This window comes from Sipha flava, unplaced genomic scaffold (genome assembly GCF_003268045.1).
Source record: "Sipha flava isolate LNK unplaced genomic scaffold, YSA_version1 109_pilon_pilon, whole genome shotgun sequence".
NCBI classification, from domain to species: domain Eukaryota; kingdom Metazoa; phylum Arthropoda; class Insecta; order Hemiptera; family Aphididae; genus Sipha; species Sipha flava.
The window spans coordinates 1,092,729-1,110,057 of NW_020271726.1; the positions used below are offsets into that span (position 1 = coordinate 1,092,729).

At 25.8% G+C, this 17,329-nt stretch overlaps 3 protein-coding genes across 4 annotated transcripts; 2 read left to right on the forward strand and 1 right to left on the reverse strand.

The window, feature by feature from the left end:
* The first annotated feature begins 1,994 nt into the window (after positions 1 to 1,994).
* LOC112687624 (protein ZBED8-like) lies at positions 1,995 to 3,208 on the forward strand. Its single transcript, XM_025560434.1, has one exon. The coding sequence runs from the start codon at positions 2,339 to 2,341 to the stop codon at positions 3,122 to 3,124; it is 786 nt and encodes a 261-aa protein (XP_025416219.1). The 5' UTR covers positions 1,995 to 2,338; the 3' UTR covers positions 3,125 to 3,208.
* A 1,428-nt stretch (positions 3,209 to 4,636) lies between these two features.
* Positions 4,637 to 6,392, forward strand: LOC112687426 (transmembrane protein 179). The gene is made up of 5 exons (XM_025560126.1): positions 4,637 to 4,794; positions 4,858 to 5,034; positions 5,600 to 5,728; positions 5,815 to 5,899; positions 6,105 to 6,392. The coding sequence occupies exons 1-5, from the start codon at positions 4,640 to 4,642 to the stop codon at positions 6,354 to 6,356; spliced, it is 798 nt and encodes a 265-aa protein (XP_025415911.1). The 5' UTR covers positions 4,637 to 4,639; the 3' UTR covers positions 6,357 to 6,392.
* A 774-nt stretch (positions 6,393 to 7,166) lies between these two features.
* Positions 7,167 to 14,337, reverse strand: LOC112687432 (protein PTCD3 homolog, mitochondrial). Of its 2 annotated transcripts, none has more exons than XM_025560143.1 (13): positions 14,191 to 14,337; positions 13,324 to 13,462; positions 12,662 to 12,859; positions 12,407 to 12,536; positions 12,206 to 12,347; positions 12,036 to 12,132; positions 10,928 to 11,062; positions 9,879 to 10,080; positions 9,593 to 9,812; positions 8,703 to 8,811; positions 8,342 to 8,580; positions 7,907 to 8,093; positions 7,167 to 7,390 (listed from the first exon to the last, which is right to left on the reverse strand). In XM_025560143.1, the coding sequence occupies exons 1-13, from the start codon at positions 14,205 to 14,207 to the stop codon at positions 7,217 to 7,219; spliced, it is 1,989 nt and encodes a 662-aa protein (XP_025415928.1). In that variant the 5' UTR covers positions 14,208 to 14,337; the 3' UTR covers positions 7,167 to 7,216. The 2 variants fall into 2 exon arrangements, with proteins under 2 accessions (XP_025415928.1, XP_025415917.1); XM_025560132.1 differs by having other exon boundaries at positions 14,164 to 14,337.
* Between the last annotated feature and the right edge of the window lie 2,992 nt (positions 14,338 to 17,329).

Consider the following 17,329-nt stretch of genomic DNA (forward strand, 5'->3'; position numbering starts at 1 on the left):
GTCATTTTGCTTAAAAAAAAATCACTGAAGACCACTCTAGGGATGATTACGAAGAGTTTATTGAACTTAATTATTATATTTGGAGAAACTCCATATGGTGGAGTAAAAATTCATCAACCCGGCGCATATAACCAGGCTAGATGGACGGAAAAACGCATTTACTGTCTCAAAATATTTCTATTACGGTCTGAATTCAAATTAATTAAGTCAAAAGAAAATGCCATAAAATGAATCTGTGTACTTACAGTTAAAAATTATATTAAATAATAGTTTCATTTAATGTTACGACTGTGGTAGAGGTACCATTTAATGACATCAACTTAATACGTACTTTAAATGCATACAAGGGTGATGATAAAAATTTTGCAGAAGCATATTGTCAATATAAAGAATGTACAGTATTTGCTATATTCGATGAAAGAATTTCATTAGAAATACGAAAAAATGGCTAATAAATTCATAGATTATATGGAATTGACAGAATTGACAATGAAAGAAGAAGAATTTTTACCAAGACCAAAAAAAAATTGCTTAAAGATAGGAGATGTCGATAAATATTTAAATAAAAAATAACCTATCAATTTGTTAAGTTGGAGATTATGTAAATTATTTAAAAGATTTGGAATTTCTACATACTTTCTACAATTGGATCCTACTTATGTGGACTAATTATCCTGCATAAAAATCGGCAAAAAAAGTTATTGGTTCGTTGAAAATTTTTAGTGGTGTAGTATAGAAAGAAATAAAACTGATGGAAGATTTCAATAAAAAGTTCACATAAAATGAAAACTAAAAATAATTCTAGCTACAAGTTATAGTCACAAAAACTATAGCAAAAACTAAGTAAAACATAATTTTAATAATTAATTTGCTTAAATGTATCTAATTTTAAGTTATTTAAAAATACGTATTAAAAAAATATAAGAATAGCTTTAAGTGCACCATTTCAAGATAATGTATAAATAATAATTTATTTTATTGATTAGAATCGTAAAAAAATATGTATATACATAAGCGGAAATTTGATGAAATTAGTGGGGGACTGAGCATTATTTGCTTATTACACCTATAGGTACGGTACTTAGTCTAACCTAAGGTACCCCTGTACGCAATTATTTATTTCAACAAGGCAATTTACAAAGTTTGACAATTTGACATACTCAACAGTTTAACCAAAAAAACATTTAGGTGCCTTATCTTAAACATTTTTGAAGTAGGTATTCTAAACAGAAATTATTAATTAATTAAATTAAACAACCAAAGCAGGTATTATTACATATTATTAATATTACATTAATTACGATCGTTCCAAGTCATGATAATAAGTTTGTAAAATCTTACAAATTTGATTTAATTTTTATTACAGAATATTTTTTTTAATTTAGTTATTAAAATGCATTTTACAATTATAATAATTATTGTATTTTTAGTCACTTAACAATTTTTAGGGTTATGGGGGCTAAGACCTGTTCTTTTCATTTTTGGAGGGGCTTAGTTCCCTCAAGCCCCATCTCACCGATTTCCGCTTATGTATATATATATTTTTATATTTAAATATGCAAAAATTATGAATCAGACAAATTTTATTGTATCTCTAACCCAGTGATTCCCAACCTAGGGAGCGCGCTCCCCTTGGGGGGCGTATACACATCGCTGGGGAGGCGCAAGCAGTCATCACAAAGTACAATTTTTATTTATCAAATTTTATTATATTTAAAATGGAGAGAAAAAATGAAAAATTAATAGACTGGTTATCGTTATAGATTATAGAATATAGGGTCGTTAAAGTTGATAAGTAATCGATAAAGATTACAAGTGTTTAGCCATAGTGCACCATGCCACCAAGGTTTATAGATAATATTATCTATAAACCTTGCCATGCCACATCGTCCGTAAATTAATCAGTACGATAAGAGAAAGCCAGGAGAAAAAACTATTAGATTAGTTTAGACGCGATTTAGTTTTATTTTGCAGTTGCTCAGTGCACGTCAGTGTCGTAGTACGTAGTCGTCGTGAGTGCACATATATCAAAGTAAGGGCTCCTCCGAAAATAAGAACGTATATCGATAATTATGTCAAATTTGGTTTTACGTTTATTGAAAAAGATGGTGTCCAAAAGCCTCAGTGTGTTATTTGTCACGTTGTATTAAGTAACGATGCCCTCCGACCTAGTCGACTAGAACGACATTTAACCACAGCTCATCCGATGCTAAAAGGAAAACCTAAAGAGTTTTTTGTTGCTAAAAAAAAAATGTTTAAGTAAAATGAAAATTGATCATACTGAGAGTTTCAACAGAATAATAAAAAAAATGTTGAAGCTTCATATCACATCGCCTTCATGGTGGCTCAGCAAAAGAAACCCCATACCTTGGGTGAAACATTAATTAAACCTAGCATACTTACAGCTGTTGAAATAGTACTTGGTGAAGAAAGCAAAAGGAAAATAGCTCAAATATCTCTTTCAGATAATACAGTGAAACGACGTATAGATGAATTAGCTTTGGACATTAAAAATCAGTTGATTCATAAATTAAAACATTCCGTATTCTTTGCAATCCAATGTGATGAATCAACTGATGTGGCCAATTGTTGCCAGCTATTAGTTTACTGCCGTTTTATAAATGAACAGTCCATCGCAGAAGAACTTCTATTTTCTCAGGCTTTAAATTCCACCTCAAAAGGCAGCGACGTTTTGTCTGCCATTGACATATTTTTTGATCAGAATGGTTTGTCTTGGAAAAATGTTGTAGGTGTCTGTACAGATGGTGCTCCTGCAATGCTAGGGTCAAGATCGGGTTTTGTAAGCCTAGCAAAAAATAAAAACCCATCAATAATCGGTTCTTATTGTGTAATACACCGACAAGTTTTATCTGCAAAAACGCTGCCATTTGAACTTAAAAATGTACTTGAAGTATGTATAAAAGTTGTTAATGCCATCAAAAGCAGTACACTTAACTCTCGTCTTTTTAAGATTCTTTGTTCAGAGCTGTCCGCGGAACATTCTGTTTTATTATTCCATACAGAGGTTCGTTGGTTATCAAAAGGGAATATGTTTGAACGTTTGTACGAATTAAAATCTGAAGTGGAAATTATGCTTTTACAATTAGGAAGACAATCTTCGTGAGAATTTTACCGATGAAAACTTCACATTCTACTTTGCGTACCTAGTAGATATTTTTGAAACTATTAATAACCTAAATCTCAAATTACAAGGGAGGAATACGAATATTATAACCGCCAAAAATTCTATAAACTCATTTCTAGAAAAGATACAACTGTGAAAACGCCGAGTAAACAAAGAGACTCCTAATTTTTCGTCTTTCCGTCGATTGAACGAACTTATCTCTGATGAGGAAGAATCTATTTGTCTTGTTGGATTGAAAAGTATAGTGATTGAACATCTTGACTGTTTGACTGATGAATTCATGCGATATTTTCCGGATTTTTCTAATGAAAGTTGGAAACATACGCTAATAAGTTGTCCATTCAGTAGACACGTTGCCGGTTACATTTCAAGAACAAGCAATCGAACTGAAGAATGATTCACGCGCAAAAATTAATTTTAATTAACAGTGGCAGCTTTTTGGAAGAGTTTTGGGTAAAATACCAACCCATTTATCCTGAAATTTCAAATGAAGCCTTATAAGGCCTTGTACAATTTTCATCGACTTACTTATGTGAATCTGGATTCACCAGCTTAGCCATTATAAAAACCAAACATAGAAATCGCTTGAATGTCGAATCTGACTTGAGGTGTTCTTTATCAAACATCGAGCCGAACTTTAAAAAATTGTCCAAAGAAAAGTGTTGTCAGCCTTCACATTAAATGTTAATTTTATTATAAATTCTATTATTTATATTTTTTACTAATTTATTATAATAATTACTCACGTCAATTTATAATTCCACTATAATACTATATTATTTACAATTTTTTTTATTTTATAATTATTATCATCAACAAAAAAGTAGTCTTTCCGAATATTATATAGATTATTTGTAAAATGTAAAGTAAACAAAAATATTATAATTTTTTCAATTTATAGGTGGGGGGGGGCGTGAGATTGTTAAAAATCTACAAAGGGGGCGTAGAATAAATAAGGTTGGGAACCACTGGTCTAACCAAACGAAGTTTTTAAGCAGATGTGCTGCCATCTGCACGCTAGTGATGTGGTAGAGAGCGAGTGGCTCCGACACATATGGAAATCTGTATCAGCTCCCTTTCTATAGAACTAAAGTCATGGTTTCTGATAAATAATTTTACTTGATTTTTTATTATTTCAATATAGCTCGTGACGTTGGTCCTAGAGTTATTACGTTATGTATTACTCTTTGCGTTTTCTCGTGTAAAGTGCAAATGTCTATTGTCGACGGAATTATTTTATAAACGTTCTGATAACTTAAAAAAATTTATTTATATTATTGTTCATAATATTTTGTGTTGGTGTTATAAAATTATTTAAGATTTATCATTGTACAATCTTGAATTATAAACGTTTGACTTAAACAGTTTTTAATTCTTTTTTTTTTTTTTTTGTTAATTTTACTAATGTTTAACGCTAATTCAATTTGATTTATATTCAAAATGATATAGTAATGATTTATTTGAATTTTTTTTATTTAAATACAATAAATATTTATGTTTGATTTTTTTTTTAACTTATTAAAAATCAAGTTGTTATCGATGGCTATTACAAATAAATTATTATTGAGTCAAATAGCTGGATACACCATTGCAGCAATTCTTTCTCTATGTATTATTATACCAATGAGTCTTCATCAAGATGAATTCAAGTAAAATATCTTAAATTATTTATTTACTGTACAGTGTACATAACATTTGTTCCAATGCTACAGGGGACATTGTCTTTTGTTTTCTTCGGGTCAATGGCTTGAGAAAAATGGTCAATTTCTAGTAAATTGGGCATCCCAAGCATACTGTAATTATTCAATTTTTGTTGGAGTTCTTCTATTAGTAATATCATCCATACAAACATATAGGATGTCAATTTTTGCTTATAAAGGAACTGATAGGTTTGTAATTTATCTGTTATGCATTTTCTAATATTGAATGATAATCTTACTAAAGAGAGGAGCATATTTTGGGGGGGGGGAGGAAGGAGGCGATCACTCCTCCTGAATCCCTAATTAAGGAATCAATTATAAGCGAGATACACATTTCAAATTTTTTAATGTGGATCAGTTTATAACGAAATCAAATTACACGTGGCTGTGAATACTGAATCGGGCATTTTTCGGGGTTCTATATTTAGTGAAAAATCAAGTATAACACATGCGTAACTTTTAAAACACAGACAGGTGTCAATAAAAGAACTACACAAAAGTCGATTCTAAGTGGATCTGGCATTAGATTAAAAAAAAAAAACCATAATTATTAAGGATTTACCTGATTTAAATATTACCAACAATTTTACTTATACATTTTGAGCCTGAATTTAAGAAAAAATTTGAGTTCCCCCCCCTAGAAGTCTAAATAAACCACTGGTTAATTATTAAACTTAGTACACATATTTACTAATATTTTAATGCATATCAACATTTCCTTAGACTAGCACTAAATTTATTTTATAATTTTTAGTTCATTTTTGTTGACATTTATTGATACTATTACTTGTGCGCTGATGTGCGTTTTTACTATCAATGCTGCTTTGATAATAACATTTGGATTTATGACATGGTGTAATGATATGATTGAAAGATTTCCGTCGTAAGTTGCTATTATAATTTTGTAATTTTGTCATAAATGTGATATAATGATATATTAAATTTATTATATTTATTAATAATTTAAAGGTGTGAAATGGCAGCTGGTAACCCGATTGATATATTAGATGGAATAGATACATCCGGTTTTTATTTTCAACTTGGAGTAGCTCAAGTATTTAAAAATATTTTGTTTAATTACAGTATACATTTACCAAATTAATCCTTTAAGAATTTTAGCATGTTTTTGGGAATAAATTATTCATTGTGATTAACTAAAAAATCCTCGGCTATGATCAGATTAATGTTAAAGTTATACTATTTATTTTGAATATTTAATGTATTTTTATTTTTATATTGATGAAATTTAATTTTTTTAGTTTGGAATATGGGCATCGTGGTCATGTTGGATTGGTTTGACAGTTTGTACTATGTGTAAACTTTGTTACTATCACCAAATGAGTAATATGAAAGCTTCAATGTTACGAGAAAGACAGAAACTTATTGATGAAGGTATGGCTGCACCAACTAGAGTAACCCCATACATTCCTCAAACAGATATTACTGCAAATAAAAGTATTAACTCTAATACCGAATCACATCAATCAAAGTCTATTGATGTTAAACATTAGTACATTATGATTTTGTTAAAAAATATTTAATTTTTATGACTATTGTACATTTATAAATTTTTATTAAACCATTATTAATTTTAGTTCCTCAAATTAGTTATGATACATTAAAAATATTAAATATTTTTTTATTTTTTATTATTTTTTCCCATGCTATTTATAATAAATATTTACTAAGTTGTACAAGTAGAATAATATATTTTTCATTTTTCATTTATTTTTTTGTGTGCGTGAGCCTAGGATTAGAGAGTTACAGGTACTATACTTCTTCCCAAGTAAAATTATATATTACAATGCATGTATATTAAATGATGACTATTCTGTAGTATTTTTTAAGGTTTATATCAAATACCATACAAAAGTAGAAAATGTAATTATTCATAAATTGTATACATTTTATTACCTACTAACTATTTAATAATGACATTAATTAAAGATCTAATTAGGTATATTATTAGCTATTAAAATTATATTACATTAATAAATTGATTTTGTTAATATAAAGATTAAGTTGTCATCAATTATTTTTAATTGGTACTATTGTAGAGCCTACTTCAGGAAACACAAAATCTAAGAATATAACCATAGAGAATCTTACAAGAATATGAATTGCAATTTTATATTAAAAAAGTCTTTTAAGACTAACTTTAAAATGATTTATAATATGTTTACTATTTATGCATCAAAATTATAATTTGAATTATAGATGACGAATATATTTTTTTTTTAATAAAATACTATTCACTATTCTGTTATATATTTGTACAAATAACACAATATAAAAACAAAAAAATAAGTAAACATAAAAAATATTTTAAATTACTAAAAATCATTACCAAATTTTAAATTGAAAATAAAACTTAACTAATTACTGATTCAGTTTTACTTTCTATTTCAACATAGTGTTCAGTTCCAATCAACTTTGACAAATGAGCTCGCTGCATTGGTGACAATACCATGCTTTTTATAATTTTTGAAATTAAAATATCTAGGTCAACCTCTAAACCAACTTCCAAAATGTATTCAACACATATCTAAAAATAAAAATAGAAATATTAATTATATAGATTTATAATTGTTATTACAAGTTAGGTTAGGTACTCAATAATTATTGTTCACTTATTTAACTTTCACTCAATTTTTCTATTTCACTAAAACTATTTTACTATCAACAAAAAGATAATTATTATTCATTGTTTATTATTATTGTTCACTAATAAAATTTTAGTTTTAATTGATCTAATGCGATAATAAGTATTTATATATTATACTTGTTAAATGTACTTATTGTAAGAACTATTTGTAAATTACTTGACAAATGCAAGACTGTTGGCATATCTGAATCATTCTTAGTCTAATATAAAAATAAATAACTCAAATTTAAAACAATAATCTTTTTGTCATAAATACTCTAACTTTCATTCTACCGAGTAGTATTGATACTAGGATAATTCTTATAACAAATGCTTTGTTAATGTTTCACTTTGAGCATTACTTTTTATAATTAATAGGTACTCAATGAATTATGCACTCAATGAAATTATACTTACTAATATCTCATTAAAATAATTTTTATTAATACAATAGTTTAGAAAATTAGTAATATTTTGACTGTCTGGAACTCCAATGATTTCATTTTCATTATTTTTCAGTTTCATAATAATTTCAGTAGCGTTTTGAATATTATCTCCAAATAAACAAACTTCTATTAAATTACCTAACAAAGAACCAGTCCATCTAAAATGAAAAATAATAGTATATATAAAAATAATATTTTTAATTTTTTTTTAAATTTAAAATAAGAGTTAAATATGTATTGAAAACAAATTTCTTTGGTTAATTATTTTAATGCACATTGTTTTTGGAATATATATTTATATATATAATATCAATATTAATATCCAAAATTAACAATTCAAACAGAATTACCAGTTTTTATGGAAAGTTAAAAATTAAGAATTTAAAATGAAAATGAATATGCTTACGACATTTTAATTTTTCCAGTTTCTTTTCGTTCTTCAATAGAATCATAAATTGTACCAGCTAATTGACCTAATTCTTCTTTAACAGACTGTTCAAAACTAGGAAACAAATTTTGAGCCATACCATTAGTCAACTCTACAATAACGGGTTCTCTATCAGCTTGATCAAACATTAAAATGTCTGACCATAATTTTGGATAAAACTCAACTGCTGCAGATACATTTATAGATTTTACAATCATCTACAAAATAGAAATAATTATATAGTTTAATATTGTAACCATTTAAATAGCTACTAGAAATAGGTAAGATTTTTAATAAAATAATTGTGAACTACAGTATAATTCAAACAACAATATTTTACCTCAGTGATAGATGGTTCGGGTATATAAATATGAGGTACCAAATCATTGTAATACTTCATTAATAATTCAGTTGACTCGTTTTGACATAAAATAGCAAAGAAATGACGACTATAAATGTATATAAATATAAATAAAAATAATATTAATACATTTAAATTAAGCTATCATTCTAATAAAACAAATCATGTGTGTATATAATGGTTCTATATACAATTATTAAATAATATATTTGAACAGTGAACATATCAAAGTGCAAATAGACAATTTTAGAGTTTTGTCTATAATAATAATAGTGTTAAGAGGCAAATATATAAATGAAAAAATATTTAATTTTAGTAAATATATATGTATATTATTTATAATATATTTTAATATTATAAAACATTAAAAATGAATTAGTTCATTAGTCTTTGATCAATTTTCAATTAAAGCCATATCTATGGATGTCAATATCGACCAAAGGTATGAAATGATGGCCAAAGGTAAGCTAGGTTTTTTTGGCTGAAATATCAGCTTGTCACGTGCCAGGGAGAAGGGGCTAACGTTAGGTAACACAGAATCAAGGTATACAAACAATTTATTTAATTTGGTACTATTATGAGTGCAAATGAAAAAAGAAATATTGTTAAGCATATCAACCCGTATTTTAGGACTATATATATTCATATATAATTTTTTTAATGAAAGTAAGGATAGGCTATATATTTTACACAGAAAATGTTTGAAAAAAATAAAATTCTTTGTATGCAAATTATAAAGAAGTTGAATGTTAGTAAAATTGATACAGTAATTTTTTCTAAGAAACCAATTATTATTTAATATTTAAATTAAGTTAAAATGGAAAATTAAATTAAAATATAGTATCCGATTAAAAAAAATAATTACTTACTAATAAACTGATTCCTTATAAGAATTTCCAATTAAATTATAATTATTTCCAGTTAATAATAATGAATGAACTCTGAGTGCTACACTAAAGTTTTGTAAATGATAACGACAATTTTCCATAGCAGCCACAAAAAAATTAGTATCAGCTATATCTTTAATGTTTAATGTTTTTCCTTCAAGTAGATTTAAAATGTCTACTAATATTGTGCTTTTATTTTTCTCTAAAAATAAAAAATAGTTGAAACTAAAACAATTCAACTAATTTTATCCCATAACTTTGAACATACTATCAGAGCAAAATATTTGTATTAAATAATAGAATGATGATAAACATGGCTCAATATTAAATTTTTTGGCTTCAGCAATTGTTTTTAATGCATATTTTTTAGATTCTGGACTAATAGCCATAGTAGTTAGAACATATAGAATTGAATTTAAAGTCATCAAATTCATAGGTACATCTAAATCATTCATCTGATTTAATATTTCCTAAAAAAAAAAAAAAATAAAGGAATAGGTATTAAAAATATATGAGTAACTTAAAAATATATATTTATCATCAGTTCATCATAGTTACTAATTAAAAACTATTGTCTTTTATACATAATGTGTAATTTACAAACTTAACTATTTACGATAATTTTAATAATTAAAATAATTTATGGAAATATAAAATGTATTCATAAGTGAAATTGATGATTTTTAATTTTTAAAAATAAAATAGATACATATGCTAAAAAATGATTATTATTCAGTTTGAGTTACAACAGACCTACAGTGTTTTAACAAAAAGTTGAATATTTAAAAAAAATCACCCAGTATTTAAAGGTGACTCTTTCAAGATTGAATATTTCTATATTATTGAGCTATATTTATGACATATTTTGAATATAATAGCTGAAAAAAAGACCATTTATTTTATAAAAATATTGAATTATTAAGTAGTAATATATTTTTCACCAACGGCAGAATCTATATTTTCAAAAAATTACAACTAAGCAATATTAGAAGATAAAATAAAGTAAATTAATTTTAAAATTATAAAATATTTATTTTTTACAATTAAAGTTAAAAAAAAAGTCAAATATTTTCATCTCCATTTAAAATTAAAATTATTTTCTTTTATTTAATTATTTTGTTTAGAATTACTTTGAATATTTTAAAACAATTTATTGAGATTGAATATATACTGTACTATAAATGTTAATATTTTTTCGGTCACAATTATAACACTTAATGTTGATAAGTCTCAAGTAGCTTCAAATTTTAATAGTCTAAAATCTATACAGCTATAAGTATAAACTAACAAGAGTAAATATAATTTTTATTAATTTACTTGTATATGAAGCCATTTATGATCTGCTCCTTCTTTAACATAAATAGCTGATCTTATAGCTGAATTATAAGAATTAATAGATAATATAAGTTTCTTTTCACAAGCTTCCTTATATAACTTGTAAGATTCTTCAAACTAATTATCGGTAAAATATGCAAAATACAAGTTAAAATATTAATTTAATTTTGTTATTAATAAAATATTTTAAATTATGATATAATTATAAAAATATAATAAAATACAAAAGTAATGTTTTTATGAAATATATTTAAATATATAAAGAAGTAAGCAGGATAAAAGAACGTTAAACTGGATTAAAGAAGGTATTTCCCCAGCTTCTTTTAAGTAAGTTTAAGAAGTGTTTGAATTCTTAGGTCTTTGTGGATGATGTGGTTCTTGATATACCATGGAGCAGCTATTGTTATTTGTTTGTTAATTATTGGAAAGATAGTATGATAGAAATATTTGATTTTTTTTTGCTGATACCCATTTTTGTTATTAAATGACATGGCTGGGCATATAATTGGTTTAGAAATTAGTAGTTTCATTTTTAGTGGCGTATTAGAATGGAGATTTCACAGGGAATGTCAATGTATATATAACTATTTGGGTTTGATCTTGATATGGCAAGTTTAAATTTTTATTTAAATAGACGCTTAGATATTTGGTTTTATCTTTTAAGGGAATTATATTATTAAAGTGTAAAGTAAATGTTACATAGGTTGATTTTTCTGTATTCATTTTTATTCTCCAGAGTTTGAACTAATTTTAAAATATGTCCAGGTGATCTAGGACTGATTTAGTTGAGAAATACTTCAGGATTAGAGAATAGTATGGACAGGGTAGGGCAGTATCTTCGATACAAGTAACTGAAATACATACTGTATGGCCATGTTGTTTGTAAATGTGATAAGATGTGTATCATTTGAGTATGGGATGTTGGAAGTAAATATTTTATATAAGGTTGGGGTTAGAATGCTTTCTTAAGGTATATCTGTATTCATCGGATGTTTAAATGTTGAATGTTTTTTCATCACAACATGGCAAAGGTGTGTTGAGATAAGAATTTTATATATGTATATATAAAAGCATAGAAATATTATTTTACCTGATTATACTTTGACATTCCTTGTATTATTGTTGAATAATGATGGGCATTTGGTGATTTAATAGTTGAAAAAAGAGAATTAGAAAATCCATTAGATCTAAAATTATTTTTTTAAAATATAACTCATTACTGAAAAATTGCATAATGTAATATAATAATATGGCACTTACTTCCAAGTATTTCTAAGTTCTTCTCGTTCTTTATTAACTTGTGTATACCAGCGCTCTTCAATCCAATCTTCTTCAATATCATCTTGATTATTATAAAAGCATACTAATTCCAAAAGAGCTTGTTGCGTATCTGAACTTATTTCTAATAATAATTTAAGTAAAGATCAATGATACTTTTAAAAATTAATTTTATAAAATTACCTATGCCATTTTTGCTTAACAAATTATAAACAGTGATAGCATCTGATACAACACCTTTTTCAATAACTTTTTTTAATTCATTTTCATCAAGTTCATGACTTTCATCATAAAAGACTTTAGGATAAAATTTCTAAAAAAAGTGGTAGCAACTTTAATTGTTTTCATCCAAACACAGTAACGTACATATTATACATTCAAACACACACATATATTTTATCCATTATATATTTTTATGCATTTATCAAATTATTTTACCTCAATAGGTGGAAATGCAACTTTATGATTAAATAAATCAGGATGTTGATTACGTATCCAGTGAGCAGCTTTTCTACCAGATTCTTGACTTAAGGCATATGCTCGTTTTTGAAAATTGGAAACTGGTATGAGATATGGATCATCATGATATTTATAGTGAGCAGCAGTTGGATCTCTTTGAATAGTACTTGAAATTGCCTAAACAATAACCAGATTTAGTTTGACATTATTACTTTTTTCTTATAATAGTATTTAAAAACAGACATAAAAGAATAGTACAATTTTATAATAAATTTATATAATTTTTCAATTTCTAAGAATCTATTTCATTAATCTGTAATTTGAATGATAAATCCACATATAATAATATGTTTTGACAAATTTATATGGACGTATAAAGACACAAAGTGATAGAGGTCTATATAATATCAAAAAGTATTTGTTATATACCTATAGTTAAAGGAAAAAGATTAAAAATAAATTAATATTGAATACTATTAAATATGATTTTATATCAAGTAAAATGAAAGAGGATAGTTATGATACACAATTATTTATTAGGGCAATAAAAAATTACACAACTTATTTTCTTAAATCATAAAACTATATATAATTAATAAATAATATATGTATATATAAATAAATAAATAGCTTATATTTACTTTTAAAATATCAGTTGAACTTCTATGTATATATTTAGGAATATTAATATTATCTCCATTACTTGGTAGTTTTTCTGAAGTAGTAGATGTTAAACGAAAAATTTGAATATTTTCACTTGGTTTTTTCAGTAATGTAGTTCTAATGTTGAAACATTATAAAAAATTGTTAACAAATAATTATATATATACAAACATCAGTAAAATGTTTAGAAATTAATAATAATATATATACTTAAACAAACAAAACAAAATCAATATAAGTATACAAGTTTTACTTTTAAACTTAGTTTTTGTCTAATTTAAATATAAATAAGAAAAATCTAATTAATTTAGGGGCAGATAAAATATAGATACACAGTGAATATACATTTTTAGACTACAATATAATATAGACTTTTCAGTCAAAAATCTTACACCATCTATTAAAATTAATACTATGTATCACCCCAAAACAAATCTCGTTCCATAAAGCCTTAGAAACATCTGGTATTGAAGTGATGAAACAAAATTATCTCTTCTTAAACCTCTTAGTATCATCATATAGAATATTACCTAACTTTTGTAAAAAATTCTCTGAAAGAAGTACTTAATTCCAATTAATTATTTGGTACAGTCTTACACTTCATACTTCATATAAACAATTTTTAATAGTCAATAACATGCTCAAGGAAATTAAACTAAACTATCCTTTTCTCTTAAGTATTTATTCTAAGAAAACCTATAAATTCTATACTTGGCTGCATAATTTTTAATAAATTAATAATGTAAAACAATGAATAAAAAATTTAGAATATATTTTATAATAACCAACTCATTTAAATAGAAGAGTAAAAATAGTACCTATGTAACATATAGATATTTATATACCTGAAGCAATTTAACATTTTAAATAAAATAATTAAGGTGCTATCACTAGTGCATAAAAATTATAATTTCATATATCTGATAGTGGAAAAACCTTAATTTGTTGTAATTAATATTTTATTTAAAAAAATTAAAAAACACTAGATATATAGACACTAAATTTTTATATAATTTTTTTTATCTATTTTCCATGTGACTATGATTATTTTGTAATATTGATAATAATATATTGATATGGGTAAATTAAAACAGTATGACCATATTATATGTGAAGATAGTATAAATAAAAGAAGATAATGATTTTTTATTGAGACTTCATAAAGACGTTATGATCGACTACATTTTAAATAATTTAATTGAATTTTATTTATTATCATATAATTAATTTTACATAAACTTAGACTCAAGAGCCTAAATAAACTTAAATAGACTATGAAAATATCTGAATTATATCAGGAAAAAATGTTTATGTAAAGTAAATCAGTGTTTTTAACCCAAAAATTATAAATAGGTAGGTAACTAATAAAAACATAAATGAAAAATGCTATAGAACTGTGTAACATCTTAAACAGATTATAAATCTGTGCAATTGTGTTATTAAGAATGTTCAATTATTCATTTCAAAATGTTGTTACTTCTGAAATACCATCACCCATAAATGATTTGTTTCTTAACCCAGTTTTTCTTCTGTTTATTTTTATATTGTGTACTAGCATACTATTTACTGGATTAGTGTGGTATAGCAATAATCGTAACACTTTTTCAGCAGCCACCAGAATGGTTAATTTTTGTTATTTCACATATAATAAGAAATATTGTTTGAGCATCTGACCCATAAAATGAAATTGTTAACATTTTAAATTTCTTATTATGCCAAAGAGATATAATTTAATTAACCTACTTATTTTAAATTCGTAAAGTATAGTTCTATCCATAGACCTATTAAATTAGGTCTATGGTTCCATTCCTCCGTGAAAACAGGTTATTTTTTTTATTTTAAGTTCTCAAGTTCATATAGGCTTCAATTTTAGTGTGATGGCACTGAATAGAGATGGGATTAATCGTTCTTTTAGGTGAACTATTCAGTCGTTCATCGTTCACTAAAATTAATTATTTCAGAGAACTCGTTCATCGTTCATATTTATTAAAAATCGTTCATCATTCTCCGAACAGACTCAACGATACGGGGAACTAATCGTTCACATAAATGAACGATTCAGTGATTCGGTTATTTCATCGTTCAGATTATGTAATATATTGCATTACGTAGTTTTCATAGTGTGTTTTCCGTACAAACGAGTATATGAACATGAGAAGGTTTTGAAGATGTATGCTTATATTTCAGACCGTCATTTTTATTATTTTTTATTTTTGTTTTTATACATTTTGACATAAAAATCAGTGTATATATGTCTTTAACTAATGTAGTTATGTGTCGATTATATAGTTGAGTAAGTTGAGTAAAAGTAAGCAAATCAATTTAAGTAACATGACATGGATATTTTTCAATTAAAAATAAAAAAAATTAAACAAAAAATAGTGAACTAATCAATCTGAACTTTAAATCGTTCATCGTTCACAGCGAACGGTGGTCTATACTGTATAGACATGGACGATATGAACTAGTTTACATTTAGATGAACGAGTCGTTTATCGTTCATATCGTTCACATCATGATGTGAATGTCGTTCATATTCATGATGTGAACGATATAAACGATAAACGACTCGTTCATCTAAATGTAAACTAGTTCATATCGTCCATGAACGACACATCTCTAGCACTGACAGACAACTGAGACATTTACTCGTATTTTCATTTTGGTGTCTGGAGGCCATAGCCTTTGTGGTGAATGCTGTTGGCACCATCCAGCTCTCGTCTGTGTGTTTTCATGGGGTATTTAACGTGGTATTTATTCATTGTGTCATTGTCCAGTGCTGTGGACCTTTGCAGTTTTTTTGTCTGTGACTGTGCTTTATTGATCGCATGTACCAAGTGCTGTGATTTTATTTTTATTTATTTGTACACTGCGGTATGCCGTCATAGGCAAATGATTTAATTTAATTTATTTATATTTATTACAGGGGCAGGTTTTATCACTAACCAAGGCAGGAGCTAATGGAGGTTTAAGAATTTAGTTAGTTGGTTTTTTAAATTTATATAAGATTTTAAATTACAGAATATGTTTTTGAGTCCCTCATAAGTAAGTCATTTTTTTCACAATAATGACAAAGTTTAAATAGTTACATAATTGGTATCAATTTTAATCTGAAACCATTTTAAAATATAGGTAAATACATATAATTAACAACAAAAGTGAGCTATTTATTTATAAAAAAAATATATAAAATAGGTACCATATTCATCAATGACCATTGACGATATTTTATTATAATTATTAATATATAACTTTGCTTTGTAAAATAGATAGCTTAGTTCCAAGGAAGGGGCTAATGTCCCCTTAGCCACCCCCTTAAACCCACCCGTGATTTATTATTGCATGTGCCAAATAGGCAACATATTTATTTTATACAGTCCACTTATAGCTTAACTGATCTGTTTATTTATTATTATTTTTTTTTACTCATTTTAATTACAAAACTGGCATACAAGATTGCACTTACTGTTGGTAGGCACTTGCTCTGCCTACAATAATTATTAACTCATAAATTACAGAATATTATTATTGTACCACATGATATACACTGTTTCCAATCAACTTCATTAGTAATATAGTTATTTTTTATGTATAGACGTAAAATATTTTTGAATGATAAGTTCCCAAGACTTGATAGTTTTTTGATACCTACTCTTAAGTTCTAGTAGGTTTTGATAAAATTAACGCATTTCACAAATAATAATCGTTTATTTAATCATTATACATATTTTGAAAAAAAAAATCACAAGTCAAGATAATAGGTTAACGGTCCTAAATCGAAAATTAATACAAACATTAAACATAGATTTTAAGTATAAAATTTTAAAAACAAATGTTAAAATACAACTTAATAATATTACTAGTAAAACCTAAACAACAAAAAGGTAGTACATTTTTTAGAGGTTAATATAGAGAATATAGGGATAAAACATATTTAAAAAAACAAACTTAATTCCAAACATAATAAGTATTTTTTAATAATCA